Source organism: Hypoxylon trugodes (genome assembly GCF_022578975.1).
Source record: "Hypoxylon trugodes strain CBS 135444 unplaced genomic scaffold F4822scaffold_5, whole genome shotgun sequence".
Lineage (NCBI taxonomy): Eukaryota > Fungi > Ascomycota > Sordariomycetes > Xylariales > Hypoxylaceae > Hypoxylon > Hypoxylon trugodes.
In genome coordinates this window covers 419,291-436,263 of record NW_026250020.1, presented here as the reverse complement: position 1 = coordinate 436,263, position 16,973 = coordinate 419,291, and the positions used below count along the sequence as shown (strand labels likewise).

Below are 16,973 nucleotides of genomic sequence, written 5' to 3'. Positions count from 1 at the left end.
GTTTACTGCGGTACATTATTTCAAATCCGAATATGGCTAGGTGCTTGAGTAGATATTGGGATAGCGAGTAAGTGATGGACTACTAGCTAGTACTCAGACTTATAAAAATTTTCAACCCCATGTAGAAGCCGGTGGAGGCACCAACTAAGCGGGCTGATGGATGATGGTTAACAAAATGTGTCGTAGCGTAGATGAGGGTTCATATACTACTTCAAAAAGAAGCATTTAGTAGGACAGTGAAGTCCTTCAATGGTTAGCCTATACCATATTTAGAAGCATGTGTAGACGAGATGCAAGACACGTATGGAACAACATCACTAAGGCATCATGAGGGACAGAAGCACTTCATAAAAAATGCAAATAATTCATTATTTCGTCCCGGAAAGAATTTTTATTCCTTGCTCGACTATGTAGAGTAACTCCAGGCAGAATTCATGAGCCAGACGCATGCCCCAGTTTTGACCGTGAAGAAAGACCTCATTCCATGCCGTAATAACGACCACGACCGAGCCGTCATCATCCTCCACCCCCTAACTACCGCCTCTAGCACACGCTTATCGGTAGCGCCATAGAGACAAGGTGTTGTGTCTCTTCCAGGTCTTTCGTCGGCCGGCACTGGTCTTGGTGTAACGGTGGCCCTTGTTGAGACCACGGGACTTCTTGCCAGTGGCAGTGAGACCACGAGCCTCGCGGTGTTTGTGGACGGGGTTGACGATCCAGTTGATGCGGGGGTCCTGGCGGATGGCCTTGTGCTGGGGGTCGACGAGGATGACCTCGTAGTACTTGTAGGTCGAGTCTTGGTTGATCCAGTACGAGTTTAGGACTCGCAAGTTGGCACATCGGCGGCCGACACGCTCCTCGGCGGTGGCCTTGAGGGATCGCTGGTACTTAAGTTGGTTCACACCCTGGTTGGTGGGCTTGCCTATACGATTTCAGAGTGGTTAGAGGGTTACTCGGGGAAACAATTGAAAATTGTAGCGAGTGAACTTACCATAGGTGGCACCCTTGGGGACAGGGCGCTTGCGGCCACCACGGCGGACACGGACTCGGTAGATAACATAGCCTTGCTTGGCCTTGTAACCGAGGCGGCGAGCCTTGTCGGGGCGCGAGGGTCGGGAAGCGCGGTGGATGACGTTCAATTGACGGAGCTATATTAATGCACTCTCAGCTAATGTTCAACGAGTGTATAGCAAAGACACGTTCTCTGCAGAAGAGAGAAGACAGCGTCCACATAATCATCCACGCCAATATTTTTGGATTGTTGCAGATTTTCGTGTGTATATTGCCTTTCGTGTCGGAAAACAAGAGGGAGAATCGAGGAATAAATTATTTTTCAACATACTTCCCAGCATCGGACTCGGAGGAGGAATCGCAGAACATCAGACTGCTTCTTCTTCTGAAGCTCTTCGACGTATTTGAGGGCACCCATCTTGACTGTAATTAATAGAAGGAATAGTCAGTAATGGAATCAATGGGTTTGGTTATAGAGAATGGCGACAAACCAGGTTGGGAATGAAAGCCTGCAACGGTGGATGGTCGTGTGTCGTTGTGGTGTGGTGGATTGAATGGAGGATTGCGAAAATCATCAATTGAGAGGAAGAAATTTGGTGAAATTGTGCGAGTGCGAAAAGAAAGTTAAGCGACCCTGACACTAGTACAGAAGCAGACTAGCAAACTATAAGCACTGACCACTTTGTGCTAGTGTCGCCGCACTTTTCTTAACCCCATATCATTATCGATATCAAGGTACGTAGGTACATTCGTAACAATGGTTTATTCCATTTGAATCCCTTCCAAGGTTCTCATTACAGCTACTGTCCTCATATTTAATATGGGCATGCATCTATAGCGACTTATTCTGTACACATTCATCCTTCTAAACTCTATCATCCGAAGCTAATAGCAATCCATGAAATAAACCCATCATAACACCTACATCTACCACCCATTCAAACTCCATGTCTTCTCCCTGCTCCCTCTAGACCCTCTTCTTTGCTCGCTCCGACTTCACTGGAACAGTCTTGATGAGATCGGTAATCTTCCTCATCTGTTCCGCGGCAACATCACCCCAATTATCATCAAGAGATATTTTGCGACTGTTCTTGAAAAGCTCCGAGACTAAATCGTCCTTCTCACCCGCCTTGTAAGTATCGGGCTCCGGTGAGGGGTAGGCCTTTGGATCAAGTTTCTCTTCTACTAACTTTACTCCGTGCTTACGACCGCAGGCGAGGAGTTCTTTCATATCTTGAGTGTCCTGCTTCCATTTCGCGGTTGGGAACTCGATCTTGTGTTTTTTGAGTCGTTCATCTGCTTCCCTGAATTGATTTAGTAGCGCATAGCCGCCCGAAATAATAGATTGGGCGTCGTTGAACAAGACATGATTCTCCTTTCCGGCACCACGTCCCTTATCGCCCGACGCTTTTGGCGTACTAAAAAATGGCACCGCCGCGGAACAGAGTCTCTCGAAGACTCCTGCGAATTGATCCTTGCCTCCAATACTAGGGAAATTAGTACTCTAGAATCTAGTACGAATGTAGGATTTGGTCCTCACAGCTTTTTCTCTTGCTCTTGGATATAGTCTCGCATCTTATCCTTCTGCTTGTTGACCTTCGCTTCAAAGTTCTTCACAAAAGCCTTGGACTTCGCGACTTCACCTTTGGTATTGCTTTCGAAAATCTCAGCCCATCGCTGGAAATTTCTGGTGTAACATTAGTATCCCGATCATGAATACGTCGTGGTACCTCTAATCTCATGCTCACCGGCTGCTCTCTCGGCCTTCATCTTCATCGTACTCCTCAAGACGCGATAGCCTCTTCCTAGCCTTTGACCTCTTGGCATCGTTATTCTTGAGTAGTAGATTATCAGGCTCGTCTATCGCCATTCCATAGTAAGTATTGATATCGCTAAATTGAAATTGATTTATTTTTCCCATTCTTCATAGGGTCCTTACCTCGGAGATCGGCCTTCCTTTTAGTTCCTCTTCCCGCCATGATAATGTAAATACTTGATTCGAAGATGGCGATTGGGTGGGGTTAGCTTTTGGTAGATTTATAGCTATATTGTTAAACGATAAGATGAAAATATCACTTCAATTGACTGGTGCAGATGCTCGTACGTCGGAAGATACATATGTAGCATGCAGTTAGATATTGCTTCAAACTTTGAAAACTGTGGATTATGGTTAAGGATGGAATTTGTAGAAGTTGAAATAAAGTTGTTAACTTGGTCCTGGGGTAGGTACTTCCTCCATAGCATACGATCTGGCGAGGCAGGTACGCGGTCGCTAAAAATGGGCACCGATGCTCCTTCCATCATGAAGATGGCTGTTGTCGTCAACTCGGGTAGGCACCATCTACACACACGTGCTAGTACCCTATGTGGTTTAATCCGAACTGTAGACAGGATATAGTAAATGTAGTCACTTTAAATATTATATTATATAGACTGGAACAAGTAACATTCTGAAAAGCTTGATTACTAGGTAGCTACAACGAAGAGACACAGGAAATGTGCTCATCGTCTTAATCTATGGAGCAAAGTACCACCTAACAAAGGCAAGCAAAGTTGAATAGACGTTCATGCGTGACAAAGTCTTTTTGATCGTACAAAATCTCGTTTCGATACCCAATGTATCGTGCAAAACCGTCCCTTATAAACATCAAATTACACCGAATGCTTGTGCAACGGGTCTATGTTAATCCTCCCTTTGAGTGCTGAAGTAATTTTGTCTTATGGTTCCTCTTATGCCGTCGTGTGAAACAAATGATGTAGGGGGGAAAAAACACCTCGCCTTTCCTGTTCCTGTCTTATTTCCACGTAATCGTTTCCGAAAATCTTTCTGGTAAAAATCAAGAGATGCCGGCGAACGCCAAAGTCTGATTATTGCCGTCTTTAATCTGTCATATAGTAAATCATCGCAAAGGAAACGGACAATGACCAACCGGCCGACGAGATCCGGCTGGGCTGATATCTCGTCTACAGTGCATTGTATAGCCTAACACAGAGCGTCTTATGGTGATTTGAGAATGCTCTGGTCCAAGTATTCTGGAAGTCTCAGCAGAAATCCAGTATGATACGCCTTGGGTTGCAATTTGCAGTAGTTATAGTTAAGAAATGGTACCTGCAAGCATACTTTCTTTGGCTTGGTTCGTGGATAGAGGGACTCTTCCATCAAATTGGCCGTGGCCTTCTCATTGGCCATAGAAAAACGATTGTGACGAGGTGGGAATGAAATATAGTACGAGAATCGAACATATACATTTTATAGGTCGACGTGATTTGCGAAATAGAGTGGCTGCCGACCTAGAATGGTTAGGGGACCAAGATCTACAGTGCATTAATCGTAACAATGCCGTAGATTAGCTAGGAAATCGTTCATCTAGCGGGTGTTCAAGGACAACCCTTGGAATCCAGCGATCCACTCATTTTGCCCTGACACGTTAGACTGTGCCTGATCGTGAGGCGAGGGTGCAGTATGTGGACTCGGATAGCGTGCTCGCATGCTTGGCGGGAATTCGCCAGCTTGCGAGAAGCCACCGGTGTACGTCTCCATCCCCTGCGTTAAACCTGGGACGTACGACACCGCGCCAGTTCTCGGCGCGTTACCGAATGCACCATACGCTGAGTATGGGAAACCAGACGGAGGGTATGCAGAGTTGGTAGCTGATGCATGATCCGCGCCGCCGAACGGTTGGCCATATGATGGTTGGAACGGTCGCCCAGATGCATTGCCGCCAGAAAAGGCGCCCTGGGATTCCTGAGTTGGATTGGTTCTTCTTTCCGTGTTGGCGGCTCCATTTCCTCTTCCAAGGGTGACGGCCCCTGGGCCGATGCCGCTGGGAGCCTGAAGTCCCAAGGTCGGACTAGCAAACGAGGCAGGATTGATGGCAGACATCCAAATTCTCGTTTTATAGATCTTAAATAGATCGGTGACTAGCGAGTTAAAGTTGATGTAAGAGTCGGCGAAATAGTAGAAGGTCAACTTCTTCCAATCCCTTGGAATTGTTAGCTTTACTAGGCTCTCAAATATAACGATAGGAACTTACATCTGGAACTCCGCATCAAGGATCTCCATGTTGAGACCATGCTCCTTTACCTTTTGCATACACATACGCTTCGCTTTAGCCTCGTTACCCTCTTTATCCCTAAGATTGTGGATTTCGTGGCTTTGCGCAAGACGTTTGATGAGCTTCGGTTTGAGCTCACCGGCGTTCGGTTCTTGCATGTGATGCTGGCTGGGTGGTCCCATACCACCAATGGCGCTGCCTTGCAAACCGTTAGATGCAGCCATCAGACCAGCTCCGGTCCCTTCTTGAGCGGCGGCAGCATTTTGCGAGTACATCATCAACCATTTATAGTGTTCCTCTGCGTAATGCTCCTTCAACTCTTTGGCCGTCTGCCAGTCTACGTTATCGCGAGCCACGGTACCAAGATCTGTCCCTCGATCTGCCTCGACAATAACGAGATCACCCGGCTTCACCGTGAGGCCGGTACCCTCTTGAATGTAGAACACATCTGCTCTAGAACATTTGAAGAGGACAATGTGCAGAAGTTGGTTGTGTCTTGGTTGACTCATCCCGTACATGTTTCTATGAGGGGATGGCGGGCGATTAGCAAAAGACGAAGGCAGTCCATAGGCTGGCTGATATGGGTTGGCATAACCCGAAGATGCGATAGCTTGGTGTGTGTTAGGCACATGTCCATGGTTACCACTCGGGTAGTAAGATACTGTCGGGGGCGTTAGCTTTAATAAACACGAAATAGCTATCTAGGATCAACCTACCAGGACTAGTCGTTGTAAAACCCGCGCCCTCATGGAACCCACCAAAATCTTGAGATTGAGCTGCTTCTGGGGAGGTTGCCTCATGGAGAGAAACAGCTTCGCCAATAGAACCGATTGATCCTTGTCGAGTAGGTACATCGGCGAATGAATGTCTACGACTCTGTGGAATGTCGCCAAGACCACCAAATCCCAGTGAGCTTTGCCAAAAAGCTTTCTTGACGTTTTCGATCTTCCTGTTCTCCACAGGATATGGTGCGCGGAAAGGCGCCGGCGCGTATTCACTCATACGTCTGCCCAGAGCTCGCTTTGAGGCGCCGTCTTGGCCCTCATTAGCTTCGTCTAGCTCATCAATCGCGAAATCAGATTCTTCCGGGACTGTCCCACGAACGCCGTATCCGTTGCCCAAACCGTAGGTAGCGGCCGTTGACGCACGTGGCCTGAGTCGTGAGGTGTGATACTGCTGCTGTTGCCTCAGCATAGCATTCTCACGAGTGAGCATCTCGATGGTCTTAGCCTCGACACTCTGTTGCTGAAGAGTCCCTTGAGCAGAATCACTAGTGCTCTCGTCATCATCGTCCTCTACCTCCTTGACTTTTCCTAACATGGCGCCGTCGCTAGACATCTCGCTCAACATGCTCGGTCGCGAAGGCCTGTGTTGTAGCCCTGGGTGTCCAATGGCGGCGCGTGGTCTCCCGGCCAATACCGAGGAAGTGGGTGCTGTAGGTGTTGTTGTGTCTGGGTCTAACTGTCCCACTGAATATGATTGCGATCGGTACGTTTTTGGAGTCGGATGCAGAGGGATGGCGAACGGGATTTGTGGGTTAGCACCCTGCTCTCTTGGGGTTGGAGACGTTTGTGTCAAGGTGTTGTCTCCTCCAAAAAAGCTTGCACCAGTTGGAATGGTGGAAGTTGGTGAAGGGAGGACCTCGGTAAGCCTGGAAGGGGGCTCCTTACGTTCCGTATTCCAGATACCTGTTCCCCATGGGAAAGAGGGCGGCGCTTGGTGCCCGCGGCCCACTTGATTCGTCGAATTAGAATGGGAACCCCAAGCGGCCGCACCCGTTTCCGCCGACGGGGTGGTCGGGTGCGAGGCTGTCGGCGACATTGAGCTGCTCGCAAAAGATCCTTTTCTTGGGTGGGGTAATGTGGTTTGCGAAGTATCATTCAACCAAGAAGCACGGCGTACGGGCTTCTGAGGCTGCGCTAGCGGTTGATGCGTGTCGAGTCGATGAGGATCTGGTTCGTCGTCCGAGCTTGCGAGAGCTTCAGAGTCCGGCGTAGATCTTCGAACGTTTAATTTTTCAAGTAGGATGGATTGGTTGCTTGGTGCAACTCCAGGGTATGCACTGTGGCCGGCTTTGGCTGGTGTGGTGGGTTTGATGCTATTAGAACTCATGGTCTATAGGTCCAAATCCCGGCTGAATGAATGGCTGATGAAACACTATGAAAGCGCAAAAACAATGACTGAATACCTGAGTACGACAATTGGCCAAAACTTCAACAAGAATAACAACCAAATTGACACTCGGATTTCACAGGTAATTCCTGAGAGATGGCCTTGTGTCCGTGACCGTAAATCGTGCAATTCTACATAACGTGTCAGCCTTGCTACATTGCCAAAACCGAAACGGAGATAAAAAAAGAAGGGAGGACAAGACCACCCCACCAAGGGCGATTACTGCAGGTGATATAAATCCAGATGGAGGAGGTATGATTAGCATGTCCTCCTAACGAGCAGCGCTGGGCGAATCCATCCCCACACGCCCCTTACAATATGGACCGCAAAATGCCGGCGCGGACCATATGACCTTTTAGAGGCTGCCCACCTAATCTGAGGAAGGAGGCGATTATAGACAAATAATAATAAATTCGTACTAACCGGTGTCGACGAGGAATATTAGGTCTATTCATAGGGTATCAAGGAGGTCGCGTCTAGAAATCGACAAGAGACAAAATAAAAGACAAAAGAAGGGACCACAAGAATCCGTTATGGAAAAATGGAGGTCAAAAAGAATCAATAACACAAGGTCGTATTGGTCACGCCTCCCAAAACGCCACTGAAAAGACCCTTCTCAAAATGTCGAATATTCGTCGCGAAAACAACCGAAGTTTCCTGAATTCCTGCTATAGTGTCTTTTGAAATGCGTGGACGTTTCCTGAGTCGTTGCCAACTTCAAAAAGCTATTTTCGAATTTTTTTCGAGGGAGGCAATTCAATTTCCCCGGCCCTGCTTGTATTGTTCCTGCTCGCCACGTAGGTGTATGTATCCGACCTCGAATGTTTTGCGACGGAGCTATTCGCAGCTGCGCATTGTAGAGTAGTGGGTTGATGCGGCGATCGCAAGTATTTTTTGAGGGAGCAACTGCTAGGCGAACATGGGCGAAGGACCGTTGAGAGGTAGGTTTTTTGCTGTGAATTATTGAGGTCCGGCAATTGCAGATGTGCGAGTGGATGGCGAAGGCGTTGAAGAGTGTTGAAATCGATGAGCGGGGAAAAGTGGTAGTTTAGGTAGGTAGGTCGTAGGTCGCAGGCAGTTAGAGGTAAGTAAAGTTAGGTACTGGGGTACCTTTTTCACTGTAGTTTTTGGAGCTCGTGCCAGCAGTTGGACGCTGCGGACACGAGACCCTCGCGTGAGGGAAAGTGGCTGGTGGGGAACGGAAGCTGGGTTTTAAAGTTAGGCTGGTAATAGCGAGCAGGGATGGTACAGTAGCGGTAACCCTATCCACTAAAACTCGGCGAAGCACCAGTCTTTTAGAAGAGATAGTTGGTTGGAAAACGTCTGAAGAATTAACTGTCTCTCTCTCGTTCTATTTCCTGGGTCATCGAAGTCAATGTCTGATTCTTTCTTCTTTTTTTTCTATTAAAAAAAGACCTCACTCGCAAGAACACAAAAACAAAAAAAAAAAGAAGTAGTAGGATGTAGGCTACTAAGTACGGAAAAAGAAGAAGAAAAAAGGGGACAGGGAGGATATTGATTCAATAGGTAGTAGGTAGAGGTAAGGAAGCGGTTAGGTATGATCAGGTATGAAAATGGCTGTCGACTAAGTTGATCCCGTCATGAACCAGTAACGCTGTACATATTTGCGCGTATGCATGTACGTGTGTAGATACATGAGAGACAGGTGTGGATGCAGTGAGTGTAATTTTTGTGTTGATTCTGAGTGGTGGACAGAGGTGGATGGGAGAAGAATTGGACAGGGTGCTTACGCTATAATAGCTCTCTACAGAGTACCTAAAGAAAGGTCTCAGGTAGGTGCGGGTTGCAGAAAGGTCTCGAAGAGAAGGAGAAACTTGTCGGATTCCAACTTAGATCGTTTATCCAGTTGGAACTTTCCTTCCATGTAGGATCAGGTGTAGGTGGTAGGTGGTGAAGCTACCTAATGTACCCGAGTAACCCTATCGTACCTGGCCCCAGCATTCAGTACCCATGCGCTAAAGTAACAAAGCGATGGGTGGGCCCACTTGACCTATCCGAATCGAGAAAAGGCGGGCGCAAAGAATTTTGGGGTGGTCTGGGGGAAGGACCTAACGAATGAGCGGGTCCTCTCTCCAGATGGATTTTATTAATTCGGCGGACAAAGGATGATCGTCAAGCTTGGCCCGAGCCGCCTACATAGTACCTTTTTTTTTTTCTCTCTTACAAATTTACATACCCAACATATGTATATTGTCTAGCTATACACACACATACATACACATATTCCCAGATGGATACATCTTACGTAGGTACCTACATACATTAGATACATATACCTCTGGGGCGCGGTGCATAATACCTACATACATGGTACATACATATATAGGTATTTTCTTCCATTCTACATTGAGTTATACGCACGTCCATGGATGTGTTGTATTTGAGCTGTCAACGCCTCTTATACACCTCTACTTTCCCGCACTGACAACCATGATTCGATAGGAACTGATGAATCATCTTGGATCCAACTTCTAACTTGGGATATGCGAAATAGTGTGGGGAAGATTGATCTTGAACACATCGAGTCTTCGAAAGGTTGAGTAAGAGGCAACTATTGGTCCGCGTCCTTTAACGGTCCAAGCTTTTGTTTGCTACGGTATCCTGGCTATTCCTAGCTATTCCGGGGGAGCGAGATGCTAGCCAATAATACGTCAGCGTATTATGCTGGTAGTCCTTCAACGGGTATCTTCTCCAGTATCAAAACCAGCGAACAGTCGTATTTTCAAACTTCGTGCATATCCTCGCTGGGCATTCTGGACCGCAGACGGACGATTCGTTTGTTGAATGAAGTACGTTGTCCTTTTCGACTAACTTACCAGTTCGCGACTAGGATGGCGCTTAGCCGCCACGCCGAAAACCGTACAATATCGCTCTTCTAGGGCATATCGTTTCCGTCTATTGAAACAAGCCACTCTCCCTTTAACGGCCACGGCGCATTACATGTACAGCCCTTTGTCAAACGGACGGCGACAGTACAGCAGCGCAGCTAGCGTATTCCCCCCCTAACCCTAGATTTTTCTAGACTACATACACACCGAAGGCTTTGTTCAATGAAGGTGTGCATATTGAAAACCAATCAGGAGTCAAGGATTGGGAGGTCATTTCTTTACGAAATTTTCCCGCCGTTGAAGATCTCTCAACGAAACTCATACGGTATAGCGAATAGGGCCTTCTCATTCAGTGCAACACTTTACTTCCCCTCTCCTGACCGAGTGCGTGTAGTGAAAGGCATGCATGGATACAAAGCTTTGCGGCCTGCGAGTCAGTCGCCTAGTCAAAATTAGGTGTGGCCGTCTTAACCGGACTTGGCCAGCTTCCATTTTCACACATATCTGGGGAATGGAACGCCCATGAAAGTTGTGCCAGGCCTCCTGCATATCTGATTGATGCACCTGCTGCACGTCAAGACCGCTGTTACCTTACAGAATATTAGACTCCGGGGTTAATACTACTCCTCAATCGGAACGCTCACCAAGGGACCATTGAACTCCGGATTGAAAAAAGCAACACAGCGCGTGCTTTACGTCCTTTCGAAGGTCTTACCTATTTCTTCCCTTCGCTAAATACCTTACCCATGTGTTATAACAGCAAAAACAACTTAGGCTAGGTGGTTATAGGTCGGTTAGGTGAGATAACTGTGGAAGCTAGGTAACGGATCGTGAGGCAACAGGGGAGGGGTTCAGTACCCCTTCCTCGTTCCACAAATGCACCAAACGGATCCTGCACCCTCATTCAATACAAAAGCTTCGATATTATAGCAGTGTCGTGTGCTCTACGAATGCGCCGCAGGTAAATTCAGAGTCGCATGACGTACTTCAAAAACATTACCTGAAGCTAAGTTGATACCTTTCATTTTTAAAGCCTGAAGGCAAGGAATCCGAAATTTGAAATTATAATTATCAATCCGTATTTCTCAATGCTTATGCATAACAGACATCGCTGCTGCTCGCATACCAACCTTAGCGATCTGAACCGGGGGTGGTTAGGGAGGGGTCATGGTCCCTTATTCTTCAAGTATTGCTCCTGCAAGCCTCAGCCTAAATGAGAAGATCACTTTTCCAAGGGTCCACGCCCACTGGGTTCGAATCGAACATTTGGTATAACTAACTCACCAAAGCATATCTTCTAACAATCGACCGCAGCGTTGTGTCCATCACATACCACCGTTACACATCGGAGACCAATATACAATATCGTCACACGGTTTATTCGCGAAACTTGAGGAGTGGCGTACTCTGAAGAGGAAAAAACCCGTATACAAAAGCGTCACACAGTTTGATTCTTTAGAGGACATTATCCCAGATTCTTTGATCATTTCTTTCCAACCCTACCCGCCAGACTCCGATGTGTCTTGGAGTAAGGCCTACTTATTAGAGAACAAAAAAAAATGCATAGTATTTGATCTTTGCATCATTTCCTAATCGATCCGCAAAAGCAGCAATGGATTCTCGCAGTTTTGTGGCTTCGATTCGCACAGGCTTACATATTTGCTAGGATCTACCACACATTATATGGAGCTATTCTGCTCGTCCATGTAGGGCAAAGAAAGATTCAGTCCGTTAGCTGTGAGACCAAATCACCTCACGTGCTCTGCTTTAATTGATGCAGCCACTGACATATTCAGGTTCCCGGAGATGTTTGGGTTAGTTAAAAGTATCGCATCAAGAGATCCTTGAGATAGACTTCTCAACAACACCCGTCGTTACCTAACTTATAGTACAAAAGCCAACACAACCTCAAAATAATTACTAACCTATTGACGAATATTCTAATACTCATCACACTAAATTTATCGGCCCACTGGAGGACGGAAGAGAGTGAGCGATCATATTGCTCCACACGGAGAGAATCTGCCTTGCCGACCTCACACAACATCTAAAGCTAGCATCTATATGCACGTATCTTGGAAACCACGCACAATCTTGTGTCTCACCCAGAGCCCCGTGACTGGAAATAGTAGCTAATTTCGGGGTACAGAATGCCGCTTTTGATGGACATAACTGGCCACTACTCTTCAAATGGGCTATTCTTCATTCCCGAGACTCATTTAATTGCATGAAGCATCTATGTCGTAAGTGAGGTGTAAAGATGACATACGTACATCATATGTAGTAGATAGCACAAGGCGAAAAGTTGAATCCAGGGCGAACCGAATCCTGATATTCCCGCTATCCTAAGTTTGGACCATTAAACCCTACAGCAATACGGTAGCTAAAGTAGGAGGTATTAAGTGGTAATGATGCTCGAGAAAGGAAGCCCTACTAGACCAAATATGCACACATTGGGGACGGCCATAGCCTGCCATGCAGCTTGACGTACGCCCTTGGTCGAATTTTGCGGGGTTGGACGTATTGTAACCCTTACAACCAACACAGCCGGCCTCCATCGTGCATAATTCATGGGGGGAGGTTTCGTGGGCAGGAAGCTTGGGGGAGCTGCACGTTACCCATGTGACCCTAGACCATCCCTCGCCTCCAATCGCTACACCGGTTGCGAATCGATGCCCGCCACAGCCCAATATGCTTCCTGCTCCTTTCCGGTGGTGGTGGTAGTGGTGGTAGCATCGAGTGGTGCCACCCCCTTTCGAATTGTGGGAAAACCTACGATACGCAGACCGACGGAACCATCTACCGCTGTCTAGTGTCGGGACTTGAAAAGGAAAGAAACGAGAAAAAAACATTGCGGGAGAATGAGGCTCGGGGGAAAGACGCAAGGACGATCCTAGCGAATCTTAGCTCGACATGCAGCAGCTCATCGCTGAATGGTCATTTAAAAGCTAATATTGGCCCAATTACCAAGTGGCCTACCTAGATAATGACGGATAGGGTTCTCTATGGGAAAGGAAGAGGGAAACCCAATATCGTACAGGGCGGCAGAAGATGGACACTCGCACATACACCGGCGAACGCATTAGCTTTTTTCACTCCTCAACGCTTTTTCAAGCACACACACATTCTTTTTTTTTAATAACGGTCACTAGCGGCGAACTTTGCTGAATATACGAGATTGTCAAAAACCTAGCTAAAGTTGGTGACCGAGGTCGTATTTTCCAAAACGAACGTCTAGGGTATCGTTCGTAATTATATTCCAATGACGTACTTGAAGATGTGACGTTTTCTAAAGCATACAATCAATCGGATGAAGTACGTCTAAGGGCGAGCTTATCCCGGGACGGAATCCAGTGAGTCTTTGCCAGGTGTTGTAGGTGGAACTGCATCTGGTCCTTTTTGTGCTCGAAGCTTCTCTTCGAATTTTGCGAATTCTTGCATCGCAATCTCTTCTTCTTGGTCCATGATCTGATGTACTCCTTTGACCTCCTCAATCTGCATGGTTTGTTAGCAATGTGTTCCATCAAGCGGCTGATGATTTTCAACGATATCTTGTAATAATAAGGGATATGATGTGATCGCTCAACGACACGAGGATACAGCAGGCCGCTTTCGGTTGAAAATCCAAAGGGGTATACTCACATAATGCATTAGCATGCCCTCAATTCCATTTTTCAAGGTGACCGTGCTCGAATCACAAGTCCGGCATGCTCCCCTGAGCTTTAGCTTTACGTATCCATCATCGAAACCACGGAACTCGATATCGCCACCGTCTTCCTGGATCGCAGGTCTTATCCGAGTTTCTAGGAGCTCTTTGATCATGCCTACAACTTCGCTATCGTTTTCATTGTAGCTTAAGGTATCCTCATCGGTCGCTTCTTGGCCATCTTCTGCGCCCTCCTTTTTGGTCACTGTGACTATTTCTTGCCCCGACGTTATAGCTTCAGTGATTAAGCTGAAGACTTCGGGCCTGATATGTATCCAATTCGCATCCGGCGATTTCGTCACTGTGATGAAGTCGGGGCCGTAGAAGACGGATGTTACGCCGTCGATGTTCATCAATTCCGCAGCGAGTGGCGATGGATACGGCGGTGCGATCGTACTTCGTGGGTTGAGATATTCTATGAAAGGCGTAGATACCTCAGGAGGTATGACATTATGATTCGGTAAGAACTTCAGCGCATCGGCGTTCGGTGTGACTTCCGTCTGTATAAAGATACTCCGGGCGCCTCGGGGCGCAATTGTCGGTAGTCTTGTAGTCGTAGGTGCTACTGGCCGAGGCTGTAGTGTTATGCCTAACGATCGCGAACTTGTATGTGCCTGTCTCGATATTTCGTATAGCCGACCATAAGTGCAAGGCTGGACCCTCTTCGTCGTTGTAGATAGCAGAGCGGCTGCGGGCCGAACGAGTCGGTTGGTGGAAGGCATATTCCTCCCCTTAGATACTGGAAATTCTCAATGTAGTAGCAATGTAGGGAGTAGGCGATGGAAATCTTAGGTAGAAATAACTCAGGTTATGACCAATCCTTAGGTGCGAATGCGATCGGGATTTTTGATGTTGGTAGATTTGTTCTAAAAATGCCGAATTGCGCCGATAAGAGCAACTAAAGAAATATCGCTGCTTATCAATCCAGTGGCAATGACGCACATCCTTACACAAAAATGGATTTAGAAAGGTTTTGATTGGCCTGTCACATATAGTGGGTCTCCCCGCCGCGACTTTGCCGATGTACCTAGCAACTTAGTTTCGCCGTTCTCTCCCCTAACTCGTCGATCTTCACGATCCTTTCTACAATATTCAGCCTCATTATTTGATTCCCTAGCAAGGCGCAGAGGGTCAATATATTAATATTCAAGGTTCGCTCTAACAACATTTCAACCACTCACACAGTCACCATATTTGAGGTCCCTAATAGATTCTCCAGAGTCGACATCGACAACATTCCACTCATGCTACTTTCCATTTGGACATAAACAACAATTCCCTATAAATCGTCCAGTCAGTAGCGATATAGGCAGCTTCATACTTGGTGATCTAGATACTTATTACTAAAGTTCACGGAAAGAGGGCATAACCCCCTCCATCAGTTCGCGTTTAAGAGCAATTGCACAGTGTGTGATTTCAACGAAAAACGGGAGGCAGAAGAGGGGACTCACGTTCCTCGCTTGATCATACGGACTATATTTCAATTGAAGGGTATCCAGTTCTTGCGATAAAAATACCTAGTGCCTCATGTTATAGTATGTTTCTTCTAGTCATATCCTAGTGTTTATTGTTTCCCCAGTTACTGACATTAACACAGTGCGGCAACGGGATTTTCAACAAAAACGTAGACTTTTCTGTCACCTGGAATCAAATGATATAGTGGACAAACTCGAGGACTACACAATCTAAATCCTTATCTTTAGGTCATTGATCTTCGGGCTGCCTATTCTGTGCAAATTCTGGGCCTCGTTAAGACTATGGCGAACGCTAAGACATGTCTCGTCTGTAATGAGACAGAAGGAAAATACAAATGCGGCCGCTGCAACTTGTACACGTAAGTTTGACTGCATGCTGAAGACTTTTCATGAACGTTCTCTCATCGTTTCTTTTTAGCTGCTCACTTCCATGCTTCCGAGAACACCGGGATAGTCACCCACCAATAGAAGAATCTCCTACGACAGTGCAAACAAATAGCGCCCCTGCGGTATCAACCGATGATACCAAACTCGATTCTAATCTTCAAAATTCTTCACATGCTGAAGATGGTTCACCGCAGTCCACGGACTTCAAGCGGTCGGAGATCGCTGACATGCCAGAGTACAAAATGCTCATTCGACGATACCCGAATCTAGAACGTTTGCTTTGGAATATTGCTGCAGCCACAGATCCTCCGACGAGCAATGATGGTACCAACAACAAATTACTCGGGTCAAACAGAGGCAATCGTAAGGCGAATCAGCCCTGGACAAAAGACATTGGGTACGAAAATGGGGTAGAGGCGCTCCGTCGGACTAGAGAAACTCCGGGGGACGATAGAGACGCGCTCAGGGAGTATTGCGAATTGGTCCAGCTCTACTTGTCTAAGAAAGCAGCCGCCGATACCCGACAGCAACTCGCACAAGATGACGCCAAAACCATTGGAGAACTTATGCGCGCCGAGGGCTCCGATGCACGTTGAAGCTGTTTCACTTTGCTAGTTGTCGGTCACTCCAATAGGAAATTCGGTAATATATCGCTTCCGTGCACACCGTCTTAAGGTTCCCTCCCAAAGCCACATGAAGATGCGCCAAAGAATGAATCCCTGCTTGTAAGTCCGTTATTGTTTACCCCGTGTCGTTGGGATAGCCCCGACTAATATTAAATTAGCTCCCTTCGACTCACGCATCATCGGCCCAAATCATTCGAACGGAGTTTGATGCTCTGTTTGGAAGTATATTCAATTGCCATAATTGAGTTGAGACGAGAAAGTTATCCCGCCGCAATCTAGCTTGTGGCTCATTCTATACCTCACGGCCAAATTTACCAGATTCGGGTAGATATTGTGGCACCAATACTGGATGCTACCGCTAAATTACTATACGAAGGAGTCCACTGGATACGGCTGTAGATGCATCTAGACGAGTTACTCGTGGCTACATATAACTTCTAGTTCACAGTTAAAAATAAAAATCCAACTACAGCAACGAATATTTCGCTTATAGCTCAAGTAGCAGCATATTACCCCTTGACGCTTACACATTCACCTCAAAGTAATAGTATATAATAAATTAAATTGCACCACACTGATGTCAAAGGATGACTTGGCTCGTTAATCCAAATAGAAAAACACGAATTCAATAAACAGACTTGATCAGTAGTGTACCTCGTCGGATGCGCGCAGCTACTTGCTAACAAGTTAGC

At 46.8% G+C, this 16,973-nt stretch overlaps 5 protein-coding genes across 5 annotated transcripts; 1 reads left to right on the top strand and 4 right to left on the bottom strand.

The window, feature by feature from the left end:
• Positions 1–344: 344 nt before the first annotated feature.
• Positions 345–1,604, bottom strand: F4822DRAFT_402420 (60S ribosomal protein l15). The gene is made up of 4 exons (XM_051458021.1): positions 1,503–1,604; positions 1,343–1,434; positions 992–1,148; positions 345–922 (listed from the first exon to the last, which is right to left on the bottom strand). Exons 2-4 carry the CDS (start codon positions 1,427–1,429, stop codon positions 555–557), a joined length of 612 nt encoding a protein of 203 aa, XP_051314069.1. The 5' UTR covers positions 1,430–1,434; positions 1,503–1,604; the 3' UTR covers positions 345–554.
• Positions 1,605–1,750: 146 nt separating this feature from the next.
• On the bottom strand, positions 1,751–3,253 carry F4822DRAFT_402415 (uncharacterized protein). The gene is made up of 4 exons (XM_051458020.1): positions 2,951–3,253; positions 2,760–2,871; positions 2,552–2,698; positions 1,751–2,498 (listed from the first exon to the last, which is right to left on the bottom strand). The coding sequence occupies exons 1-4, from the start codon at positions 2,988–2,990 to the stop codon at positions 1,979–1,981; spliced, it is 819 nt and encodes a 272-aa protein (XP_051314068.1). The 5' UTR covers positions 2,991–3,253; the 3' UTR covers positions 1,751–1,978.
• Positions 3,254–4,289: 1,036 nt separating this feature from the next.
• F4822DRAFT_241059 (uncharacterized protein) lies at positions 4,290–7,696 on the bottom strand. Its single transcript, XM_051454300.1, has 4 exons — positions 7,662–7,696; positions 5,783–7,369; positions 5,046–5,727; positions 4,290–4,994 (listed from the first exon to the last, which is right to left on the bottom strand). Exons 2-4 carry the CDS (start codon positions 7,176–7,178, stop codon positions 4,379–4,381), a joined length of 2,694 nt encoding a protein of 897 aa, XP_051314067.1. The 5' UTR covers positions 7,179–7,369; positions 7,662–7,696; the 3' UTR covers positions 4,290–4,378.
• A 5,483-nt stretch (positions 7,697–13,179) lies between these two features.
• F4822DRAFT_240956 (HIRA-interacting protein 5) lies at positions 13,180–14,738 on the bottom strand. The gene is made up of 2 exons (XM_051454299.1): positions 13,730–14,738; positions 13,180–13,582 (listed from the first exon to the last, which is right to left on the bottom strand). Exons 1-2 carry the CDS (start codon positions 14,513–14,515, stop codon positions 13,421–13,423), a joined length of 948 nt encoding a protein of 315 aa, XP_051314066.1. The 5' UTR covers positions 14,516–14,738; the 3' UTR covers positions 13,180–13,420.
• Positions 14,739–15,253: 515 nt separating this feature from the next.
• F4822DRAFT_240874 (uncharacterized protein) lies at positions 15,254–16,564 on the top strand. Its single transcript, XM_051454298.1, has 4 exons — positions 15,254–15,328; positions 15,391–15,627; positions 15,687–16,380; positions 16,440–16,564. The coding sequence occupies exons 2-3, from the start codon at positions 15,551–15,553 to the stop codon at positions 16,249–16,251; spliced, it is 642 nt and encodes a 213-aa protein (XP_051314065.1). The 5' UTR covers positions 15,254–15,328; positions 15,391–15,550; the 3' UTR covers positions 16,252–16,380; positions 16,440–16,564.
• Positions 16,565–16,973: the final 409 nt, after the last annotated feature.

Bases quoted from the DNA above. Each gene is read 5' to 3' on its own strand.
- F4822DRAFT_402420 (XM_051458021.1), bottom strand. From the start codon at position 1,429: ATGGGTGCCCTCAAATACGTCGAAGAGCTTCAGAAGAAGAAGCAGTCT. The intron at 1,149-1,342 runs GTATGTTGAAAA...GCATTAATATAG, and splicing joins TCCGAGTCCGATGCTGGGAA to CTCCGTCAATTGAACGTCAT. The intron at 923-991 runs GTAAGTTCACTC...GAAATCGTATAG, and splicing joins CCCCAAGGGTGCCACCTATG to GCAAGCCCACCAACCAGGGT.
- F4822DRAFT_402415 (XM_051458020.1), bottom strand. From the start codon at position 2,990: ATGGCGGGAAGAGGAACTAAAAGGAAGGCCGATCTCCGAG. The intron at 2,872-2,950 runs GTAAGGACCCTA...GAATGGCGATAG, and splicing joins AAGGAAGGCCGATCTCCGAG to ACGAGCCTGATAATCTACTA. The intron at 2,699-2,759 runs GTGAGCATGAGA...ATGTTACACCAG, and splicing joins GAAGGCCGAGAGAGCAGCCG to AAATTTCCAGCGATGGGCTG.
- F4822DRAFT_240874 (XM_051454298.1), top strand. From the start codon at position 15,551: ATGGCGAACGCTAAGACATGTCTCGTCTGTAATGAGACAGAAGGAAAA. The intron at 15,628-15,686 runs GTAAGTTTGACT...GTTTCTTTTTAG, and splicing joins GGCCGCTGCAACTTGTACAC to CTGCTCACTTCCATGCTTCC.
- F4822DRAFT_240956 (XM_051454299.1), bottom strand. From the start codon at position 14,515: ATGCCTTCCACCAACCGACTCGTTCGGCCCGCAGCCGCTCTGCTATCT. The intron at 13,583-13,729 runs GTGAGTATACCC...CAAACCATGCAG, and splicing joins AGGGCATGCTAATGCATTAT to ATTGAGGAGGTCAAAGGAGT.
- F4822DRAFT_241059 (XM_051454300.1), bottom strand. From the start codon at position 7,178: ATGAGTTCTAATAGCATCAAACCCACCACACCAGCCAAAGCCGGCCAC. The intron at 5,728-5,782 runs GTAGGTTGATCC...CGCCCCCGACAG, and splicing joins TTTTACAACGACTAGTCCTG to TATCTTACTACCCGAGTGGT. The intron at 4,995-5,045 runs GTAAGTTCCTAT...AACAATTCCAAG, and splicing joins CTTGATGCGGAGTTCCAGAT to GGATTGGAAGAAGTTGACCT.